General features: G+C 42.6%; 1 protein-coding gene across 1 annotated transcript in view; it reads right to left on the bottom strand.

The window, feature by feature from the left end:
* The window catches only part of LOC133405989 (dystrophin-like), a 216,857-nt gene that overhangs the window by 114,865 nt on the left and 76,706 nt on the right, over nucleotides 1–25,286 (bottom strand). The window contains 11 exon segments of the mRNA XM_061683126.1: nucleotides 2,241–2,411; nucleotides 2,494–2,649; nucleotides 2,717–2,830; nucleotides 5,907–6,018; nucleotides 6,107–6,207; nucleotides 12,315–12,460; nucleotides 14,486–14,678; nucleotides 16,588–16,716; nucleotides 20,007–20,119; nucleotides 22,679–22,757; nucleotides 23,151–23,274. Coding sequence (XP_061539110.1) covers nucleotides 2,241–2,411; nucleotides 2,494–2,649; nucleotides 2,717–2,830; nucleotides 5,907–6,018; nucleotides 6,107–6,207; nucleotides 12,315–12,460; nucleotides 14,486–14,678; nucleotides 16,588–16,716; nucleotides 20,007–20,119; nucleotides 22,679–22,757; nucleotides 23,151–23,274 — 1,438 coding nt within the window.

Below are 25,286 nucleotides of genomic sequence, written 5' to 3'. Positions count from 1 at the left end.
CCAAGTCTTCTGAGAGCGTCACAGCGCTAACACTGCCAACAATTTACATCACATATACACCACATTATGTTAAGTAAAACGATGCAGTTAGAAAATTGAGGGGCGAACGGTGCAAGAAAGGGAGACACAAAGCTTTGGCGAGGAGAGAAACAGCTTTTTATTACACCAATATCAATTGATGCTTGCATATGATACATTTTCGACTGATTGGGGGGGGGGGGGTGTTGAAATCTCCCCATCAAAGATGCAAGATGCATCACTGTGGTTAGGGCTCGCTGCTGCAACTTAGATGGGAAGTTTTAGGATATTTCCTTGGGCCAAATGATACATTCCAGATTGCTGCATAGTTGAACATTTCCAACCTGAACAAAGTACGACTTCACAGTGATGTCACACATTAATCCCTACTAAATTGGGACTGGGCGGCACGGTGGGCGACTGGTTAGAGCGTCAGCCTCACAGTTCTGAGGACCCGGGTTCAATCCCCGGCCCCGCCTGTGTGGAGTTTGCATGTTCTCCCCGTGCCTGCGTGGGTTTTCTTCGGGCACTCCGGTTTCCTCCCACATCCCAAAAACATGCATGAATTGGAGACTCTAAATTGCCCGTAGGCATGACTGTGAGTGCGAATGGTTGTTTGTTTGTATGTGCCCTGCGATTGGCTGGCAACCAGTTCAGGGTGTACCCCGCCTCCTGCCCGATAACAGCTGGGATAGGCTCCAGCACGCCCGCGACCCTAGTGAGGAGAAGCGGCTCAGAAAATGGATGGATGGATAAATTGGGACTGATGTAAAATCATCAGTGTAAAATATTTGTTTATACTAAAATGCATCATTGCCAATTATAGATCAATCAAAGGATATACAGTGGAAACCTGTTTTTTGTAATTAATCTCTTCCAGAAAGTCTGACTAAAAACCATCCATCCATCCATCCATTTTCAGCCAATCGAGATGAACCATTTTCCAAGTTCTATCTTGGATTCTAGTCTTTCTCACCTTCTTTATCAAATGATTAGCACCCAGAACTTATAGTGTACTGTGTAAAAAGAGTTCCACAGATGGACGGCAAATTATATTTCACAATGCAAGCTTTTATTAACAACTCAAGGCAATAACAAGCCCCCACATCTGCTTTGAAACACTTGGAAAAGTTGGGTCAACATTAACATAACATCCTGACAACTCAAGGTCAAAACAAAAGATGACCAGTTTAATAACTGTTTCACCACACTTTATACGTCCCGTAGGTGGCGTATTTAGCAGTCACACTCAAACTGTTTTGGGCTTGTTTATTGAGTACAACTGTTAAACCTCCATATGTTGCCCAAGAAAAGGTAGTGAAACTGTGTTGTGTTGGATGCTTTAATTTTGAAAGTCCAACTTTTTTATTTATTTGATTTAACCTTTATGTATCCAGGAAAACCTCATTGAGATGATAAATCTCTTTTACAAGAGTGTCCTGGTCAGAACAGACAACAAACACATAATCCTTTTGACGGGATGTGTTATGCAGATTATCGCAGAGCAGACCAGGAGGTTTATTTCTTTGAGTTGTTCATAAAAGCTTGCATTGTGAAATACCCCACATCGTCTATTAATCCCTTTATATACAATTTATACTACCACGTAATACCTTGGATGAACGCGCATTGATTCCGGTAAAATTCTTTTTTTTTTTGCACAAAAAAACGAGCAGGTGTAAAAAAAAAGAAAGAAAAAAAACGAGACAAATTTTAGATGGGGGGCGGGGGGGGGACATCGAAAACTTAATCATATAAAAACTATGGCATACAAAAACTGACTTATTGACTCACTTATCACTCACTTATTGAAGTGGTCAGCCAAGTTCTTCGACGGCAGACCATGTAAATTACGAGTGGGATATTTATTTATATTTACTTCCCAGTTTTCTGAAATGTTGCATTAATTGTTCTCTCTAGGCTGGTGTGGGTTCTCTCCAAATAATATGGCTTTCTTCCACTGTCCAAAAACATAGGTTCACTGATGACTCTAAATTGGCCGTAGGTGCGAATGTGAGCGTAAACGGTGGTGTCTCTCTCTGTCAGTTTTGTGCCTGACAGGTGATCAGTCCACGGTGTACCCTCCATCTCACTCTACTCTAAATCATAGGGATAGGCTGCAACAAAATAACCTCTGGAGTATAAGTAGAACATATATCGATATACAAAATCTGAAAGTAAGCTTTGTACTGGGAAACAGACGGACAAAAGGTGCCAGATACCTTGAGCTCCTCCACTGCTTTGCGTAATTCTTCGGGTGTTTTGTAAGTGAAATCTCTCTCCAGGTAGTCTTCCTCGGCCTGGTTGATCCACTCCTGCATCTCCTGCATCTCCTTCCTCAGAGCCATTGTTTTATCCAAGCCACCTTTCAGAGCTGACTTCTTAGCATAAGCCTTGAAGGGGACATTGCACGTAGACCCATGAAATCAGGAACTTGAATAGAGATATTGGCCTGCGAGGGCAAGTTGTACCCACCTGTTTGCAAACGTTCTCCCACTGGGCATTCAGGCCATCCAGTTCCTTCTGAATATGAATTGCAAAAGGGAGCTCCGCCTCCTTCTTTAGCTGCAGGCCCACTTTGTTGATTCCATTGACGCTGGGCTGGATGGTGTGGATGTCGTTCACCAAGGCCTGCCAATCAATTTTGGTCAGCATTTAAGTGGTTTAACTCACGATGGGCAGCAGGAGTTCTGCTCACCGCACACTGTTCCAGTTGTTTCTCCAGTGCTTCAGAGTCTCCGAGTGCTGGCCATTCCTCATTCAGGAAGACATCCACATCTGCCATCCACTTCTTTAATGTCTTCACATCATTCTAATGGGAAGAGTTTTGTTATGTGAAAGCTGAGAAAGCCAAGGAGACATAATGAACTAATATTTGCATGGAAAGCCCTTTGAGCATTTATTCGATATCAGCTTCAGGTCCATGTACTGGTAGAATGACTTCGACACACTAGTAGAATGACTATGTCTCACTTGGAAAAAAAATTCCCACTACTGCCTTCCACTACCATATGATATTAATAGTGCTATTGGAACACTAGGGCACACTACTACTAACTACTTGTTACTAGTGAGGCTAAACTCTGCACTAGTTGACAACTGAGTGCTACTAGTGACACAATAAAATCCTACTAGCTAACATCTAGCACTTCACCTGGCGCGCAGATGCCAACTTGCGCACAGTTTTGTCTCTCCAGTAAGTTGTCCTCCTAGTATGCCCTAGTCAAATATATGGTATATGGCAAGCTGTTTGAGCATTTATTCAATAGCCTTGATTTGTGCTACGAACGCATCAGTGGGGATTCGGATTGTCTAGTGAATCGTAATGAGAAAACAAATTCCTTACCATAATTTTCCCATTCAAATGAAACCATACGTATTATATTCTGACAAGAGCTGCAATTCTTTGTTTACTTCAGCCGCCATTTTGTCTTACTGCGCATGCGTATATGCGCAGTTTTAGCCACAGTTCACGCGCACCATGGAGCTGTACTCTCCCCAAGACGATAAGCTCCTTGGAACGAGGCGTCTGATAGCCATGAGGAGCTTCACGGATGTTCATGGCACACAGCGGCAGAAACATTGGATAAAGTTATGCAAGATTCATTCAACACATAGTGGCAGATAAGTTGACGAGAGCTAGCCAGCTACCACTAACTAACAGCTAAGTCAACTAGCAGGCTAATTAGAAGCAGACGTTGCTAGCCAGCGTGGAATTAGGAGGCCACTGCAAAACACCACGGCCACAAAGCAGTGGGGTATTCTGGTTAAAGTGAGCCATTTTAAACTAAAAAGAAGCATTTTGGCAACAGCTTTTTTTCGGCGGGAAAAATGGACTGCTAAAGCGCAAGAGCCAAAATGCATCAGCTGTCTTTTCTGGTCCATCCATCCATCCATTTTCTACCGCTTATCTGGGTCAGGTCGCGGGGGCAGTAGCTTTAGCAGGGACGCCCAGGCTTCCCTCTCCCCAGCCACTCCAACCAGCTCTTCCAGGGGGATCCCGAGGCGTTCCCTAGAGACAGCTTCTGTAGCCGGGGATCGGATCGTCAAGGTCCCCGCCTTCGGCCACCGCCCAGCTCACACTGCACCCGACCCCTATGGTCTCTCCCACAGGTGGTGAGCCCACGGGAAGGGGGACCCATGTTACCCTTTCGGGCTGTGCCCGGCCGGGCCCCATGGGTGCAGGCCCGGCCACCAGGCGCTCGCCTTCGAGCCCCACCACCAGGTCAGGCTCCAGTGGGGGGCCCCGGTGACCCGCGTCCAGGCAAGAGAAAACGAAGTTCATTGTTTGTCGTCATCATTAGGGGTCTTTGAGCCGTGCTTTGTCTGGTCCCTCACCTAGGACCTGTTTGTCATGGGTGACCCTGCCAGGGGCATATAGCCCCAGACAACTTAGCTCCTAGGATCACTGGGACACACAACATGCATTGTTTGCATATGCTATGATAATGGTCCTTTTCTGGTGGTAATAATGGTCCTTTTCTGGTGTTGTGACAAAATCTGTGACCCCCCACCCCAAAATGCTGCGATTTTATTTGTTGGACAATGACATGGCGAGTCCGAGCTCTATCCTTGATATCCAGTTTTAGATCCATGTACTAGTACACGATGTTCTTTGTCAACACACTAGTAGAAAAACTATGTCTTATTAGTAGCATTTTTTCCCCACTACTGCCTTTCACTACTGTATAAAAAAAATTTGCGCACAAGATGAACGATTAGGGCGCACTTGTACAGCAACTACGTTACTAGTGAGTAAAAACTGTGCAGTAGTTGAAAATTGCCTGCAACTGATTCTACTAGTAACGTAGTTATTCTACAACCCAATTCCAATGAAGTTAGGACATTGTGTTAAACATAAATAAAAACAGAATACAATGATTTCCAAATCATGTTCGACCCATATTTAATTGAATATATATTTAATGTTCAAACTGATAAACTTTTTTGTTTTTAGCAAATAATCATTAACTTAGAATTTTATGGCTGCAACACGTTCCAAAAAAGCTGGGACAGGGTCATGTTTACCACTGTGTTGAGCATTCCTCAACTTTCTGAGTGTTTTTTGCCACCTGTCCCAGCTTTTTTGGAATGTGTTGCAGCCATAAAATTCTAAGTTAATGATTATTTGCTAAAAACAATAAAGTTTATCAGTTTGAACATCAAATATCCTGTCTTTGTAATGTTTTCAATTTAATATAGGTTGAACATAATTTGCAAATCATTGTATTCTGTTTAACACAACGTCCCAACCTGCGATTGGCTGGCAACCAGTCCAGGGTGTACCCCGGATCCTGCCCGTTGATAGCTGAGATAGGCGCCAGCACTCCCGCGACCCATTGTGAGGATAAAGCGGTACAGAAAATGGACGGATGGACAACGTCCCAACTTCATTGGAATTGGGGTTGAACAAGTGTTTTCTAGTTGTTCTCTGAGTGACATTACAAAATTCTACTAGATAACATATAGCGCTTCACTATAAGTAGTAGAAGATTGCAAATGTCAACTATTGCACAGTTTGGCCAACTCGTAACTGTAATTGTTCTACTAGTGCACAGAAATGTCATTCGGGAGTGTAAGGCAATAGTGGAAAACAGGTTAATAGTAAGACAGTTGTTCTACTAGTGCGCTAAACTGTCCTACCAGTGACGACAAAGAGCGTACTAGCACATAGACCTTAAGCTGGAGAGCAAGGATATCAAATAAATGCTCAAATTGCTTGCCATATATCTGGGTATTGCTACGACTGCATATGCTATGATGTAATAATGGTCCTCATTATAATTCTTGGAACTTTGGCTCAGTGACAGGTTTATTCAAATGAAATGTATGAAATTTCTAGTTTAAAATACATTAGTGCTTATTAGGTGTGTGTGTTCCCGTCTCACCTCAAACTGCATGAGTTTGGCCATGAGCTCCTTGATTGTCTTGGTGTTATCAGTCAACGTGGTGCTTAGTCGCCTCCAGCGAGCCATGATGTTGTCCATTTCAGTGTGATACCTAGAAATTAAAAAGTGTTTCTAAGCTTTTTTTTTTTTTTTTTTTTTCGTATTTGACGTATTATAACTGGAAAGAGAGAAACTCTTACTTCTGGCAGATTTCAGGTGGAGCTTTCTGGAAAACCTGTTCTACAGCAGATGTCAGGTAGTCCACTTGCCCCTGGTGACTGGTCAGTGCCACCTGGAGTGCCTGGAGAGTCATATGGAGGGGGAAAGCCATTTTGTCTCCCCACCACATACATATGACTTGTTAAAAATATATACTGTACAAGAGAGTAAAAATTGCATTTCCCTCAGAAAAAACTGAAAATGTGAAAGCTGACAGATGTAAAGATCCTCTGCAAATATGCACCATTGCTGTTGATTTTCTGGCAGAAAAAAAGTAAGCAAATATAATGTCCCCTTTTCTGGCTTAGAAAGTAATATCCCTAACAAACTTTAGATTTTGTTCTTTGACTGAGTCTGAATCTGTAGTGAAATTGATGAAACGTTCATGATATATTATATAAAGTGTAAATAAATGTCTTCTAAATGTGACACACTACAGAGAAGAGTGTTGTTAACAACTCAGCCAAATTTGAAAGATTAGGAAAAATCGCCAGGTCTAAAAAAATGAGGCTTCAAAATCATGAAAAATCAAGCCCATGCCTTGAATGTGTGAAATCACGTCCCCTGAAAATGGACGCTACTACTCATCTAGCATCTTTTTTATGCCGACACACCCCTACATGTTTGAGCTGCGAAATTACTATTTGTCAACTTAGGCTTTAAGTTGACAAGCTAGCTGGAAAATACAGTAGAGTGGACCCCGCTATTCGCTGAGGATAGGGATCAGGCCCGACTGCAATTAGTAAAACTCATACATAGTTGATGGCCATTATCATTGGTTTAAAAAAAAAAATAATGAACCCAAAGAATTATTGAATACGCGGGGATATACTGCCAATCAGCATTTTTCACGAAAAACGCTAACCTTAACTCCCAAAAAAGTATAATACAATATTTTTTTTTTAATTGAAAAAAAACAAAAACAAACAAAAATGAATAAATCAGTGAATCGCAATTGCACCAGATAACCACTGATGGGAATGAAGGCACTCAAGATCTTATATAGTGGGGGTTGGGGGGCTCATGCTGTATTAACCTGCCCCAAAAAAATCTGAAATACTGAAATGGTGAAAAACTATTTTATGCTATATATTCAAAATTCAGTACTACATAGTTCTCAGTCTTGGCAGATTTGTGCAAATATCTTCCAACATGTATCATGCATTTAGACACAAACTTCTTAATTCACTTGCTTAGCTCACATTGCTTTCTTGCCGGGTGCGGGTGCCTCTACCACGCCTGTCCTCCCAAGTGGGCCGCCGGCACGTTGTGCCCCGTGCTGCCGTACACGAGCTGCTGCCGACCAGCTCAAGAGAATCAAGATGGTGAAGGCATGTCGGTGTGGCGTGGGTGAGGCGAGGGCCCGTTCAGTGTGTATAAATCATTGTGAAGCACAATTCACCAAGGGTTGGATTGTTGGCCCACTAATAGGGAATGTGAGCTGAGATAAGACGTGGGTGACAATAAAAAGAGCTATTTTGAGCTCGTCATCCACTCTCCTTCATGTGAATGGTAGTGGCTGTGATGATCATTGCTGGCGACAATAAATGTAAGCCTCCGTCTGCATGTGGTTTTGGTGTTTAAAACGCCTTTGGATTCAAATAACAAACCGCATAAATGTCAACCTTAAACCATGGCAGAGACTAATTTTGACCGATTTTATGCATGAAACATCCATCCATTTTCAGAGCCGCTTCTCCTCACTAGGGTCGCGGGCGTGCTGGAGCCTATCCCCAGCTGTCATCGGGCAGGAGGCGGGGTACACCCTGAACTGGTTGCCAGCCAATCGCAGGGCACATAGAAACAAACAACCATTCGCACTCACAGTCATGCCTACGGGCAATTTAGAGTCTCCAATTAATGCATGTTTTTGGGATGTGGGAGGAAACCGGAGTGCCCGGAGAAAGCCCACGCAGGCACGGGGAGAACATGCAAACTCCACACAGGCGGGGCCGGGGATTGAACCCAGGTCCTCAGAACTGTGAGGCTGACGCTCTAACCAGTCGCCCACCGTGCCGCTGCATGAAACATTAGAAAAAAGATTTATTCTGACAGAATCCGACCTTTAATGTGAATGCTTAACATTCATAATAAATGATAAGCATGCTTGTCAATTCATATAATGGGGAGCATAACCTGAGAAAATCATCATCACGTCTGACATCTCCTGAGACATTTATCATTGGCGTTCGTCTCCTGACTCTCATTCTCACATAATGGAGCATCATTTGATTTAACATGATGGTGTTGCATGTGAACCTTCATTACTGTATTAAAGAAAGTCAGTAAAGGATGAGAAGCAGGCAACAAGGTTTCATCAAAGGATTGACTCAGCACATGTCTTGCTTTCTACTTTGGCTTTCTTTTTGCAAACAGATTCCAAAAGATGGTACTGAGCCTTATTGCCATCCCCTGTGACCATTACGTTCTTAGAAATTATGGGAAATTTCAAAGTTGGAAACTTTCCCCCTCTCCTTATTGTAGTGGAGGGGTGTGTGTGTACCAATGATCCTGGGAGCTAAGCTGTCGGGGGCTTTATGCCCCTGGTAGGGTCACCCAGGGCAGGTCATAGGTGAGGGACCAGACAACGCATGGCTCATAGATCCCCTATGATAAATGCAAACAATGGAAGACATTTTTCCTTGCCCAGGTACAGGTCACCAGGGCCCCCTTCTGGAGCCAGGCCTGGAGGTGGCTGATCGATAGTGAGCGCCTGGTGGCCAGGCCTGCAGCCATGGGGCCCGGCTGGGCACAGTCCGAAGAGATAGCATGGCGAAGGGGGGTAGCATCTACTATCTACGCATCCCACCCAAGGGGGTGGGATGCGTAGATAGTAGATAGCTGGGTAGCACCCATGGCAGGGACCTTGGTGATCCGATCCCCGGCTACAGAAGGTAGCTATAGGAACGTTGAAGGTTACCTGTCTGGCAGGGAAAGAGCCTGAGCTGGTGTGCAAGGTCGAGAAAAATTATTGCTTGACATAGTCAGGTTCACCTCAACACATGACTTGGGCTCCAATACCAGTCCTCCTGGGAGGGGTTGGACTCTTCTTCACTCTGGAGTTAGCCACAGCGAGAGGCGCCGAGCAGGGGTGGGCATCCTGATTGCCCCATGTCTTGGTGCCTGTATGTTGGGGTTCACCCCGGTAGATGAGAGGGTAGCCTCCCTCCACCTTCAGGTGGGGGGACAGGTCCTGATTGTTGTTTGTGCCTTTGTATCCACCCTTTTTGGAGTCCTTGGAGAGGGAGCTGGAGAGTACTCCCGCTGGGGACTCTCTCGTTCTGCTGGGGGGACGTTAATGCTCTTGTGAGCAATGATAGTGAGACCTGGAAGGGCGTGATCGAGAAGAACGGCCCACGATCAGAATCAGAGCGGTGTTTTGTTATTGGACTTCTTCAAACACCATGTTCAAACATAAGGGTGTCCATAATTGTACTTGGCACCAGGACACCTAGGCCACAGTTTGATGATCGACTTTGTGGTCGTGTCATCAGACTTGTGGCCTCATGTCTTGGACACTCTGGTGAAGAGAGGGGCAGAGCTGTCAACTGATGACCACCTGGTGGGGAGTTGGCTCCGATGGTGGCGGAGGATGACGATCCGACCTGGCAGACCGAAACGTATAGGTCTGTTGGGAATTTCTGGCAGTGTCCCTAGGCAGAAGGAGTTTCAACTCCCACCTCAGGCATAGCTTCGCCCACGTTCCTGGAGTCCGAGTCCGAATGGACCATGTTCCGAGCCTCCATTGTTGAGGCGGCCGACCGGAGCGTTGGCAGTAAGGTGGTCGGGGCCTGTCGTTGCGGCAATCCCCGTACCTGTTGGTGGACACCAGTGGTAAGGGATTCATCAAGCTGAAGCCTTTGTCACCATTGGGACTATGGAGGCAGCTGATGGGTACTGGGTGGCCAAGCGCAATGCAGCTTTGGTGATCACTGAGGCAAAAACTCGGGAATGGGAGGAGTTCGGTGAGGCCCATCTCTGGGGTTGAAGTCACCAAGGTGGTTAAAAAGCTCCTCGGTGGCTGAGCCCCGGAGGTGGATATGATCCGGCCGGAGTTCTTAAAGGCTCTGTATGTTGTGGGGCTGTCTTGGCTAACACACCTCAGCAACGGGGACTGTGCCTCTGGATTCGGCAGACCGGGGTGGTATTCCCCCCTTTTTAAGAAGCAGAGGAGGGTCCGTCTGGAAGTCGAACATCAGATTCAGGAGGGGCAGTATCGTTTTTGTCCTGGCCGTGGAACAGTGGACGAGCTCTACAACCTCAGCAGGATCCTCGAGGATGCATGGGAGTTCACTCAACCAGTCTACATGTGTTTTGTGGACTTGAAGAAGGTGTTTTGACTGTGTCTTGGGTCTTGTGGGGGGTGCTCCGGGAGTATGGCATACCGGAACCCTTGATAAGGGCTGCTCCCTCCCTGTACGACCGGTGTCAGAGTCAGGTTCGCATTGCCGGCAATAAGACGTATTTGTTTCCAGTGAGAGTTGGACTCCGCCAAGGCTGCCCTTTATCACAGATTCTGTTCATTACTTTTATGGGCAGAATTTCTAGGCGCAGCCGAGGTGTTGAGGGGCTCTGGTTTGGTGGCCTCAGCATTGCGTCTCGGCTTTTTGCAGATAATGTGGTTCTGATGGCTTCATCAACCATGATCTTCTACTCTTGCTGGAAGGGTTTGCAGCTGAGTGCGAAGTGGCTGGGATGAAAATAAGCACTTCCAAATCTGAGACCATGGTCCTCAGTCGGAAAAGGGTGGTGTGCCCTTTCGGGTCAGGGAAGAGAGCCTGCCCCAAGTAGAGGAGTTTAGGTATCTTGGGGTCTTTTTCACAAGTGAGGCAAGAATGGAGTGGGAGATCGACAGGCGGATCGGTGCAGCGTCTGCAGTGATGCAGACTTTGTATTGGTTTGTCTTGGTGAAGAATTTGAAGAGTCGATAGACCAGTCGATCTACCTTCCTACCCTCACTTATGGTCACTGAGCTGTGGGTCATGACTGAAAGAACAAGCCGTGGATACAAGCAGCCAAAATGAGCTTCCTCCGCAGGGTGTCCGAGCTCTCCCTTGGAGATAGGGTGAGAAGTTTGGTAATCCGGGAGGGGTTCAGACTCGAGCTGCTGCTCCTTCCCCTTGGAAGCCTCCCTGTTGAGGTGTTTCCGGCACGTCCCACTGGGAATAGGCCACCGGGACGACTCAGGACATGCTGGAGAGACTATGTCTCTTGGCTGGCCTGGGAGCGCTTTGGGATCACCCCGGAAGAGCTGGATGAAGTGGCTGGGGAGAAGGAAATCTGGGCTTCCCTGCTTAAATTGCTGCCCCTGCGACCATGACTACGGATAAGCATAAGAAAATGGATGGATGCAAACTTTCCATGGGAATTAACAAGGATTTATGGGAATAACGGGAATGAACCAGGAATTTGCACAATTTAATATTGGCTCTTAATCGTCAACGTAATTAACAATCCATCCATACACAACCCTGAGTAAAACAACTGACATTTCATCCAAGTACAGTTGTACCTTGACCTACAAGTACCCCGACTTACGAGTTACGAACGTTAAATGTGTTGTGACCCAAAATATCCATTAAATTACCCTGAATTTTCAATTTGGAATATTTTCAAAAATCCCCCATTTGAACTTCCCCTGGAAATTCATCAGATTTTTTCCACTCCTTTGCAACCTGACTTACAAATAAAGCTGTGAACATGAATATTTATATTTGTTAAGATTTTGTGAGAGTTTAGCATGTTAGGGTCGAGTGGAGACACCATATATTGTGATCATTACCATGGACTGATTTGTTCCAGTGGGAGTTCGCTCATCCACCTCTCATAATTACAGCGTTGCAGAGAGGCACACAAAGTGAAACAAGCGAGGCTGCCAGCTAGCTGCACGTTAAGCAGACAGTGGACTTCACCAATTTTCACACACATTTTCACTTAAAGGAGACATATTTATATTATCAAACCAAGCATAGATTTTTCTGCATATAAGATTTACTAGGTTGTTTAATTTGACACTTGATGGGTGGGCAGACACTCCAGAGACCCAACTATTTGTATGCAAGCATTAAAAAGGTCAATATTCCATAATATGTCCCCTTTAAAGTTGGAAAGCTTATCTTGTTCATTGCAAATTGTAAGGGAAATGCAGTTGCAATTAATAATTTGTAAACATGAAATGAAACACTGTACCTCCATGTCCTTCAGTCTCTGCTCCATAATAGGATACTCTGTAACAGCTGTGGACGGAATAGCCAGTTTGGCCTCGCATTCCTGTAACCACACTAACAGCGTGGAAACAGTCTCCTTATAACGAGCTGGGGGCAAGCTCTCCAAAACTAGATGAGCAAAATGGAGAAGAAGACAGTCAAACAATAAATATGCTCCAGCTGATGAGTCTCTGCTGTGTGCTGACTAAATTAAATGTAATCTTTCTCTGCTAAATGGGACATACAAGTGTGCTTTGTCAAAAGCTTCAGGGCAGAGGACATGATAATGTTATGTATAGCGTAGTTCCCATTTGTTAGCAGTAACAGCAAATTAATGCACATTGCTGCCAGCAAAAACTGTTGGAAATTCCATAACTTCGGGAGAAGTGCATTGAAACTACTGTATATGTAGCATACTGCACCATCTCTGTACAACATTTTTGGCAAACATTATTTAAAAACGAATGAAGGCTAGGTTTAAAGATTAGGTTTCTTGTCAGGACTGTTTACAAATGATCTATTCACAAACAAACGATGTATTGCACCTTACATTTTCATACTATGTGATGTTTGTGTTGTGTAATGTCATTCAAATATAACACTGACCCCATAAATAATTTGCGCCACCAACAAAACTTGATTAAACATTCATCAAGCTTTATTTGTTCACTGAATGAAGAACTCTTTTCCAAACCACTGTATATCAATTTTGTTTATTCTGGGAGGAAAAAAATACTCAGACTAAATTTTATCCTGTTAAAACATTCTATTTACTTAGTCTGAACATGTTCAACTAAAGTCAATTGAGTGTTTACATATTGAATGGCAGGGCAAGATCGATTATTTCTACATTTGGCTTTTATATTGTTTTAGAATAGCGATATGGACAAATGTCTAGGGCCAATACATCTTTTGAACAAGTCTATGATTCCAACTTTGTAGAAACAGTTTAGGGTATGCACTTCTCTTTTCCAGCATACCATAATTTCCCATATTTTATACACATTTTTTCCCCCCCAAAAAATTACACATAGGTATAAGGAAAACGGGAGGGTAAAGAAATCACATTGTATAGATGTATAACGGTACCTAGGGGTGGTGAAAAAGGTGTACTTGCATTCCAATATTCTATGTAACGTGTAATGTTATAAATGTATACATAATACAGTACATTTCCGCTGCTCATCGAGGGTACGTTCCAAAATTCTATCAGACACCCTAACTCTACTGTGAAAGTGTAATTGTTTCCCTCATTCGTACAACATTTTGAGTTTCCAAACAGTCCAAGTGAAGCAGAGCAGCTCCGGAGCACATTTCGAAAAACACCCCGAGAATCATGACGGCCTCGTGGGTGACACCATGTTTGTCGAATTTAGCATCTTCGGCAGATTTATTTCTTGTACTGCCACTTCATGGACCATATAAATGACAAGTTACTCTGCTGCTTTTAAGAAGACAGTGATCACTGGAGGGGGGGGGCAGAGCCAGCAAGCTAACTGTCCCGTTCGGTACATTTTGTTCCGTTGTTTCTGTGGCGACCCCTAAAGGGACAAGCCGAAAGGAAAAGAAGAAGTTTCTGCCGTTCGCTACGGCCCACAGTAACTGTGCTTTGTTGTTTCAAAATAGACCCCAAGATAAATGGACTAGCGTCTCTCGTGGTCATAGAAGGTGCACAGTACTATTAAAATGTTATACTTGTCCAATCAGTGAGCAATGATTTGAGTCGATCACCATCTTTGTTCATTACTAACATGAGAATTCAAGTAGAAATGCATGGTGAGGAAGCGACATGAACGTCAGAGCTGAACATATTTTTGAAAAACCTAATAAAATATGGATAATACTTCATGTTTTGAGTATGGATACATGCAAACTGACGATGCATATTATACATAGGTAGAATGGAATTTCTGATTTTTGGGTTAAATTTTGCGGGTGCGTATTATACTCGAGAGTGTATTATACACAAACAATTGCTGCAATTGTGCCCTGATACCCATTAAAATTTTGGGATGAAATGGAAGACGTCAGACTTCACAAATGCTCTTTACAACAATGAAACACTTCCCAGAGGAGGGGCCAGGCCTCCCAAAAAGTTTGTCTATATGTTTCGACGATGATAAAACATTAATTTTCATTAAGAGAAAGTCTCACTTAGTTGTAGCTGCCTCTCTCTCGCCCGCAGATCCTCTAGAACCTTGCGGTAGTGTTCTTTGAACACGTTGATGTCGGCATCCAGGAAAGCTGACGTGTCCTCCTCCCCATCTTTCTCCCCCTTTAGCTCCTCCAAACGTTTGTCTAAAAGCTCCACTTGTGGTTGTAAGGAGGCCAGACGGGACACTTCCTCCTGCAAGATAGAGAGACATGGTTTAGTGACTCAGGAAATATATTGTGTTTTCATTTCCTTGGTTCCACTCAATTAGTTTTATGTTAAATCAGTTCTATTTTTACAGAAATGTTTAAATAAAGGCCCTGATGCTAATAAGGAGGAAGCCAAGCAAGAAATTGGAGGAGTGAAAAATAAAAAAAACAAAATGTACTCAAGAAGGTTTCTGGACCTTAAACTAAACAAAAAAAGCCAAACATGTATGTAGAGCATACAATGAAATAAAAGCATCGGATGGAGAAGGAAAAGACAACTGACCACTAAATGGAAGCTGAACCACAGTAGGTCTATTTTATTAAAATGGGGAAACTGACATATACTCACAGAAAAGTACTGAGACACATAGATGCATGGAAAAAAAGAAATTAAAAGAAGACAAATAAGAATGATGAAAGCGGATGGCACAGTAACGCATGTGAATAGCATGTCGGTCTCATACTTAAAAGGTTCTGGGTTCAAATCTTGGCTCTGACCTTTCTGTGTGGAGTTTGCATGTTCTGCCTGTACTTGCTTTTGTTTGAGTATTCCTATTTCCTACCAGGTTCTCAAAAGCATGCATGTTTGGCTAAATGAAGACTGAATTCTAGGTTGTTTGTCTACAGTGGCTATAAAAAGTCGACATACCGTTTAAATACCATGTTTTTTGTGAAATAAAAAAAATGAGACCAAGAAAAATTTCTAAACTTTTTCCAAAAATGATGAGACCTATAACCTGAAAATTCAATTGAAAAAAATGTTTTAATCTTTTCTAGAGGGAAAGTAAAAATAAACAACTAAGATAATGTGGTTGCACAAGTGTGCGTACCCTCTCATAAGTGGGGATGTGGCAGTGTGCCGAATTGAACAATCACAATCAAACTCCTATTAAATGGGATTCAGTACACAACTGACACCATTTATAGTGCCTCTGATTAACATCAAATAAAGCTGTTCTAGTAGGCTTTTCCTGACATTTCTTTTTATTTATTTTTTTGCTTTACAACAGAGCCTGAAGGGATTGTGCAAACTCCACACAGGCGAGGAGGGATTTGAACCCAGTTCCTTAGAACTGTGAGGCAGATGTGCTAAGCAGTCGATCACCGTGCCAAATTCCCCAAACACATGGAGGAAAATATGATGTGTGTATTGGCGGTAAAACACAATGAAAATGTATTTAGTGCTGTTATTGGCCTTCAATGCAGTGGATACATAATTATTGTCTGGTATGTGCGATGTAAAATCTTATACAGTATCTTATATGTATAACTTATTTGAGTTCGCTTCCTTCTACTTTATACCATTGTAGGAGAGTAACCCTTTTTGAAAGAAGTAAACCTGGCAGCCTTTCGTGAAGCATGAAAATCTACACAAATTACAGGAAAGGAAAGAAGACTCTCTTTGGTGTTTACACCTCAGCTCGTGGGTTGTTGTGCTGTTTCGGTGTCTCGGTCCAGATCCATGTGGGGAAGTACAAAGATGTGTACAGTGGTGCCTGGAGATATTAGTGACCCAACGTGCGAGCTTTTCGAGACTAGAGCTGTTGTTCGGACGATTTTTTACTTTGACTTGCAAGTAAAAAAAGTCGACTTTTCAAAAACAAAATATTATTTACTGAGCTGTTCATCATTTCTATATTGTTTGCGTGATTATTCTTCTGTACTAAGCATAGCACCTTATCACCTGTACGAGAGAGGCAAAATATGTAACACCTCACCATATAATGCAGTGCAGTTCTACAACCATAGTGATATCAATTTAGTTCTGTGTATACCTTTCTGGCAGCTCTGTGACTGTGTCAAAATGACCAATGAGATGTGCATGGAATGCATTCCTGTGCCCATGTGTGACACTGATGGTTGTGGGAACGGGAAACCTATTTGGACTGACTCACTCTGCATCGGTCCAGTTGCACCTTGAGCGTCTCGGGTTCTGGTGATGGGGGCAGCTGAACCTTGAGCCAGTTTTCACTCATTTCCGCTGCCTGCACACACTGCTCGTACAAGTTGTAGAATGCGAGCACCTGTAGACACACACACACACACACACACACACACACGCACGCACAGACACACGCACAAGACACCATTTCAAAAAAGGAAGCCTCGCTTTAATTCTCACGAGTCAAGAAAAAGCCAGGCTCCATCTGTATTGGCTCACAAACTATATCCTTGATATGTGAGCTCGTGAATGCGAACTCAGTCTCCACCTGCAATGGCCTCAGATTGAGGCCTGTTACACCTGACCTCATCAATTTCAAGTCCATGCCGTGTGAAAGGCTTGGTTAGACTCACTCAGAAACCATCTACTGATCAGATGTATTCTCCTCTTTCAGCCAGTTACTGAGACCTCGGTCGTACTAGAAAAGTTAGCTCTGGGGTCTGTACTCGCAGCAATGTTTCACAATGTAATACTGTAGCTTGGGCTTGAAGTGCATCAGAGATAAGCAGATTTATTATTTTATTTTTACACAACCAGATACGTTTTCCCTCATTCCAGAAATCAGGGAAATGAAAAAAATGTTGTGTCACTTGGACCGGTGATTCTTTAAGTGTGGCTCGTGGTACGAAGCTCCCTCAAGTAGTGTGTGAAAGAATCACTGAATGAAAACTTTAAACCGTGCATAATATTGCAGAGTCCTAATAATGTTTTAAATCTTTTTCAGTACATTTGTTTAGTACAGTTCAGTTGTATTTAACTTTTAAGCATAATACATTTGCATAAAACTTTGTTTTAAAAAAAAAATATGAAGGTATTTCTTGAGTTAACCTTTATGTTCGATACATTTTAAATGAATCATTATTTAAGTACGGTTTTTTATTGTCCTATATATAAGCACAGTGTTAATGTTCAAACTGCATAATGTTATGGTGGCTTAAACCTCTGCTTTTTTAAATTTTTTATTTTTTATTATTTTTTTGTCGTGTTCGGCTATTAGGTCTAGCAGAATGGAGGATCTGTATCCCTTTTATGCCGCAACAGTTTTTCTGTGTCACAGTGGAGTTTTTAAGCTGCCGCTATGGTTTCTTGGTATTATAATGGCTATTTATTGAGATATCAGCCGATCAGTTGAACAGAACAAAGTTTCTAAAGGGGAGTGAGAAAAGAAGACAAACGACAAAGCACTAATTGCAAACAAGATGAGAAAAGTAAATCATTATATATCTAGAACAATGAAACATTAGATATGAGTGTTGTATGGGGCAGTAGTGCTACACCCTGTGAGGGAAGGACAGGGCAAGATAGGACAGGACAAGGACAGGAGAAGAAGCATGCAGGACAAGGGTCGTGAATCCAAGTGTACAACTAAAGTGTGGCGGGAGAGACTATGTCAATTATAAAAGTCTATAGGAGGAGATCTTGAGTGACACACACAAACACACAAACATACCAGCCAGCACCCACTACCCGCCCCCGAGTGTGGGAGGTGGCACCACCCAAACCAGGCAGTGACGAAAACCCCACAGCTCTGCTGCCCTCTGCTTTGGTTTTAAACACTTGGGCCTACTACGTGACTGTATTTTAATTTTGGTCATTATGGCAGTAGTTTGAGAGATAAAAATCTTTTGAGGTGGGTACTTGGTCTAAAATGTTTGAGAACCGCTGGCTTGGAAAAATGAATGAACCAAGTCCCAGGCCTAGTATTTAAGTTGAAGTGTTTTTTTCCAAAACTTTTTTTGAATACATTTGCCATCGTAGGTGTCACAATTATTTCATTATATCAATGTATCGATCTATATTCCTATGATCCAACTGGATCGATCTATGCTCGGCAAGTTAGCTTTCCGGATGTAAATATATCAATTGAAATTGTTTTAACAGGTAATTCAGTCGATTGTATCGATACTAGGAAAGAACGCATTGGATTTAAGCACGGCAGGGCTTTATATGGAGGTGTGTATGTGAAAACCGATTGGAATTTTACTTAGCTTGATTTTTCGGTTAGCACACGGCCGTTAACACAACGCTACGTTCTTCTTTACCTCTTTTCTTCCTCGTGCCCTAATCTACGGCTCACTTCTAGTCACTCCTTTGCGTAGTGCTCCTAATTGTTGGACAAGACACCACAGTACGTGTTTGTGTAATTTTTTTAATCACTTTCAGTGACGTGTAAGACATCGGTCTGTCTGGTGGATAACAGATGAGAAGGAGGCTAGAGATAAATCATTAAGGATGTGTGTGTGTGTGTGACTCGCAGCAAATTGCCATGCACTTTAAAGCCTTTCAAGCTGGTTATCTTAGATAACCTCACTAGCCGCTAACAACAACAGCAGATTACGAGGAGGGGACACTCAGGCGAACAAGAGGAGAACCAGAGACAACGTCAACTACTGCACACTGTTTCCGGCTCACGTTTGTGCTACAAAGAGCAGTTTTGTTTATTTATTTAGCTCTCTATGTATTATTAACACTATTCCTAAAACAACCTCACAGTGCTTCGTTTCTACCAATTAGTATTTGACTGTTTAGAACAGGCAGTCTCAAACTTTGGGTCCAGTTGGGACCCCTTACAATGGAGCCATTTTTCCAAGAACATAATTCTAAGAGCAATTAAACATGTCTTTTCGAGGGAAAAAATGGCCCAAGCAAAATCATAGCTACAATAATACAGTATAAATAATAAGTTGCTGTTTTCCCCTTTGTTTTGGGTTTCATGCAATACAATCAATCAATCACTCAGAGTCCATTAGAAAACACATACAGGACAGTACACAAAAAGAGACATAAAAGGAAAGTACATCAGGAAAATCTTAGTTTTTACCGATTCCCTTACAAGAAACAAGAAATCTAAGAAACTTCACCTGCACTATCCATTATGCAGGTATTTATTGCACAGTCACACTGGAAGAATTTTTGGCTCAAAAGTTACTGAATCGATTTCCAGCCACTGAATCGTTTCCGATGGTATCGTTCTAAATGAACCAATATCATCCTTTGAATCAAATCAGCAACCACGAATTATGATCCGAATTGAATCGTATGCCAAAACGAATCGTTACACCCCTCATTTGTTAGGGTTGACTTTGATAAAAAGCCTGCTTTAAAATATTTAGAACTGTTGCTCTGACACAGAACAATAAAGTTGGTGAGTGGGAATCGAAATTTTCGACACTTGAGCACTGATACATGAGCCTACTGCCATCAAACTTTTATTTCGTGTAAGACAATTATTCATCCATTTTCCATACCGCTTATCCTCACTAGGGTCTTATGAAGTTGGAAAACTGGGCCTGGCCGGGTTCTGATCAAAGAACATTAAACTCCTGTGGTCAGAAACAATTCATATACAGTATGAGTGTGCGTACTGTGTACCTTTGTCTGGTAGGCCAGCCATACCAGCCTATCTGCCAACAGAGCACAAAAGCCGATCCAGCGCTGGTTCAGCTGCTCGGCTGCCTGGGCAATGTCCTCAGCCCGAGTCCCCTCTGGTGGAGTTGAAGGGTCAGGTATAATATAATAGGGGAAGAAAAAGAGTTGACTATTAAACTGACACAACGCACACACTGTTTATGTTTTGTTTACTTTTAAGGGCTCTATTTTCGTAGACACCACACCTATGGTGGGGCACAAATGCTGGCGTATCTTGTTTGCAGAGGTAGGGGGACTCGAGTCAAATGACTTGACTCGAGTCGACTCGAGTTGCCACTTTTAGGGCCTTTTCACACTGCACTAGGCAAGGCTTTCCCATTCATTGTGTGTGTGCTGAAGGGGCAGCAGCGTGTTCCGACGTGACGCTCAGCGTCGGGTCATCGGATAGACAAATGTTATATTGTGAAGCGTTGACGCGGTGAGGTCAAAAAGCTCCTCCAATTGGAAAGCGGGGTGAGTGGAGTGATTTCTGAGTGCTATTTTGGCGGACTTGTACTGTACAAGGGTGAAATGGAGGAAGGCATAATAATTGCGGTGTCCCACTATGCCGAACTTTGGGCTGATAGAGAAATGATATACCGAAACGCCTCTGTGGGGAGGCTTTCAAACTCCCTTTCAAAGCTCCCTGCTCAGCCTGAAATACACCTCAAAGCACTCTTCCTGGAATTAGTAAGCTCACAAACGAGTGTTGCTGTGAAATTAGTATGGGATATTCCCATTCCCTGTTTTTTGCTGCTGCCTCACTTCCTCCTCCTTAAACTCAGCAAAGTTTGGGGTTTCCTTTCCAACAATGACGCATACGTATTGCCGAGTTGCGATTCACTCAGCGGGGAAAGCCTCCCAACTTCCTTCTAGGCTGTTATGTCACCACTTTAAAAAATGGGATGGCCGCACCTTGCCATCGTCGTTGTCATGCTCCTTTCACACTGACCGAGTGAAAAGGCCTTTATGACTTGCAACTTGCTAGCCAAATACTGTAACTTGACAAGTCATCTCGTTTATAGTAGGAAATCTGCATTTTAATTAAGACAGTTTGCCCTTTTCTTCATTTTGTTTTTTTTTTTAAAGGGAATGGGACTGATGTATTTCCAGGTCACAGATATACAATATGACTAGATCCTCCCGTGCCCACGTGGCAGCCATGTTGAATGTGGGGCATTGATGTGGCAGCCATTAGACAATGGTATATCTATTGTCTATTGTACATAGAACAGAGAAAGCGCACTATGGCTGCAGTGTTACCTCTGAGGAGTAAAAACCGTTGTTATTTGGAGTCTGGAACATGCTATTTTTGGTTTTTTTTGTCAAGCTGTTCACCTTTGGCAACAGATTTGGAACTAGGAAGCACACTGATTCTGCATGGCTCATAAAAGTGACTTGTCTATGATGAGTACTGTACATCAACAATGTCACCATGACCAAGCACACCGGAGTGGTAAGTTTGAATAAAATGTGAAACTTTCAAGGCTTTTTTTAAATATTTATTTACAATAACTGTACTGTACTGGTACGTAGGCCATGTAAAAACAAATAAACAATAATGTTGTACTGAACAGTAATATGTATGCATATTCCCTAAAAAAAAGTGCTTCAAAGTAACAGACAATCGGCAATATTGGACGACGCCCCCCCGCCCCTATTAGTCCGTTCAATCGAGGTTCCACTGTATTTTAAATAATCCCACTAGCTGGCATTTTGCATGTGACCCTAAAGTTTCTGATCACCCTGTCATTATGGTGTACCTGCCCTGTTTTCTGTGACTTCAGGACCAGCATTTTGTCTTTCTTCAATGGAGGCTGAAACAGTGGATAGTTCCCAAATGAATATTTACACTTCATGTCACAATTTCCTTTATATTCTGTGTGTAGTTGGAATGTTGTCAACCTTAAAGACATTTTAAATATATTTGTTAAACACTACAGTCACCTTGCTAACTGAATCTTGTTGCTCAAGGTCTACCATGTGCTCATTAAATCAGAAATGCATAAATATTGTCAGTTTGCAGTAAATGTATTTAAAATAAACTGTGGGAGCTTGACCACTACGCATTTCTAACATCATAACATCTACTTAATACAATGAATATGAAGTTCACTGAAAAACCTCAACTTTCTTTTTGGTGGAATGGGGACGTTTCAAAGGAACCTTATGGCAATATTGACTCATAAAGGCAACACTATAGAAACTCATGTCATGTCTGTCACAGGTCTAAAAGAAACGATGGGTGTGGACCCAAAAGACAACTTGAATTGGGGAGCTACGTTGGTCTGGACCCCTAATACCATGTTTTAACGGTCTGAAAGGAAAGACATAAATTGCATGCCACAAATGCAACCGCTGTATAGCTGGAGGAAGATTATGTTTTGTTGGATGAAGGTCAGCTTCTTGGTGGGAATAAAAGACAGATATATTTACAAGTTGAATAGATCTGAGCTTTTACACAGCCCCAACAAGGACAGTGAAGAACACGGATCAGACTCTCCATCAGTGTTTCCATGGCGACGAAAGAGACAGGGTGGGACAGGTGGAGGCGTTGCCATGGGGACAGACAGGGTGCCCGTTGAATAGGTGTGAATGCATGTGAATGCTGGTGTGTGTGTGTATATACACAATACCCTGCTCAACAAGGGTCTGTGCTGTGCGCGTGGCTTCCTGAAGCTTCCGGTACTTCTCTGGTCGTTCCCGTTCTATCAGCTACAACAAAGAATGACAGGAAAAAAGGCAGAGAAACTGGATTTACCACAAAATACTTATAAGACAATAAGCATGAACATTTTCTATTTCTACACTGTGTGTCTTGACTATTAGTAAGGGGCGCCGCAGGTCGGGCGACACGGCTGAAACTGACTGAATTTTCGCACAGTGTGCGGGGTTCGGAGACTACATTTCATGAGAGGCCGACCATCGGCTGATGGTTTTGCTGTGATCAAAAATTTTAATCAATGTCGCACATGTACATGTGTTCCACTTAAACTGGTCTATTTCATATTGCTGCTGTCCAATGACTACACATACATGTATGTCCACTTGATAATTACGTTTTTTAACTGCACACACACACACACACACACACACACACAGTTTTACCTGTACTTTGTCGTACAGTTCCTGAATGCTGCCATCTTTGCGGGTCACCAAAAACTCAGGACTCTGCAGGATTGCCTCGCCTCGAGTCATGTAGCTGTGTACCTCTGTGAAGTCCACATCAAATCTAAGGGATGCACAAGATCTTATTACTCAAGACAATAATGTGCTTATTTTATAATTGACGAACTACATCATGATCACATATTTACATCATTTAAAAGTGACTTCTACTAAACCTGATGGAAAAATTCGCTATCCACTATCAAACTGAGCTGTTACTAAAATGACTGACCCTCTAATGCAGTGTTTCCAAAACTGAATTGAGCCAAGGCACATACAGTACTTTATATTAGAATAATGCTCAGGAAATGCCACCAAACAAAAATCGAACAAAGCGGATTTATACTGTATACACTTTATAATCAAATAATGATTAACTTTATTTATTAAATTTATTCACAAATTTACTTAGTGTTAATTCTGGACCTGTTTAGTTAAACACAAAGCTCTTACTCTCTGGTGTGAAGGGCAACAAGTGGATACACAGGTTAATTGTACTTACTGCCATCTAGAGGAAGAGCATTTAATTGTTCTACCTGTCACTATACTGTACGTCGATGGGATAGGATACATTATTTGTAGTTAATAAATAATTTGGATTAAAACTAAATGAAAAAAAAATACAATTCGGTAATTCCCATGGTACACTTGACGATCTCAGAGCACACTAACATGTTTCGGCACAAGGGTTGGAAATCACTGCTGTAATCTAATGTAATCGCTGTAACTAAGATATTAGACACAGCTTTCATTACGATAGTGTACAGTTCTACACCATTGCAAATCACAACCACAATAATGAATGGACAGTGGTGCCTTGAGATACGAGTGACCTGATTGATGAGTTTTTCAAGATACAATCTGTCATTGAGCAGATTGTTTCGCTTTGACGTGATAATCAAGTTTTGAGATACGGGCGCTGTATGGTGGCAGTGAACTCAACTCACTTCACAACAAGCAGCAGTTTGGCAGATTCTTCAAAAAAGAAGCATCAAGCTGTTTAAAATTCCACTCCCAGTTGACGTTTACCATCAAACTAAATATAAAACAAAGAGAAATACATGTGTATTTAAAACAACCACATCGCTTTGTCTAGCGTAATGCTAACAAACGAATAGCATCAGTGTCGAAGTATTATAACCCCTTCAGCGATGGATATTTGAACACAAAGGGTGGAGTAACGCGGCACGGTGGGACGACTGGTTAGAGCATCAGCCTCACAGTTCTGAGGACCCGGGTTCAATCCCCGGCCCCACCTGTGTGGAGTTTGCATATTCTCCCCGTGCCTGCGTGGGTTTTCTCCGGCCACTCCGGTTTCCTCCCACATCCCAAAAACATGCATTCATTGGAGACTCTAAATTGCCCGTAGGCATGACTGTGAGTGTGAATGGTTGTTTGTTTCTATGTGCTGTGCCCTGCGATTGGCTGGCAACCAGTTCAGGGTGTACCCCGCCTCCTGCCCGATGACAGCTGGGATAGGCTCCAGCACGCCCGCGACCCTAGTGAGGAGAAGCGGCTCAGAAAATGGATGGATGGATGGAGGGTGGAGTAACACCGACAATATAACAATAGTCACAGGCATATATTTTCTATTCTTTGCGAAAAATGAATAATATTACTGCAGCTTACTGAGTCAGTTGTGAAACTCCTCTTTGTGTGTGTCTCTTGATCTACATTATACTGCCCCCAGGTGGTCAAGGCGCACACACCAGAAGAAGCAGCACAATGTCTATTGAACTGAAGCAAAAATCTGCTTAATCGTTTACATTACATTTAATTATGTCTTTACAATATGTTTTATGAAATATAATTTTATAAGAGTGCTATTTTTGTGAAAATTATTTTTGGGGGGCGAGACTGTAACAGGTTAATGGCTTTTACATGGGGAAAGATGATTTGGGATAAGAGTGTTTTGAGTCACGATCATGGTCATGGAAGAAATTAAACGTATCTCAAGGCACCACTGTATTTAAAATTAATGACCCACATATAATATATATAATCCTAATATTGTGGATGGTCTGTTTAAAATGTTTGCGGATTACGTATACTGTATAAATTACACAGTAAGGTTGC

This window comes from Phycodurus eques, chromosome 1 (assembly GCF_024500275.1).
Source record: "Phycodurus eques isolate BA_2022a chromosome 1, UOR_Pequ_1.1, whole genome shotgun sequence".
Lineage (NCBI taxonomy): Eukaryota > Metazoa > Chordata > Actinopteri > Syngnathiformes > Syngnathidae > Phycodurus > Phycodurus eques.
Note: the sequence above shows the minus strand (reverse complement) of the source record. Positions and strands in the feature narration are given on the sequence as shown.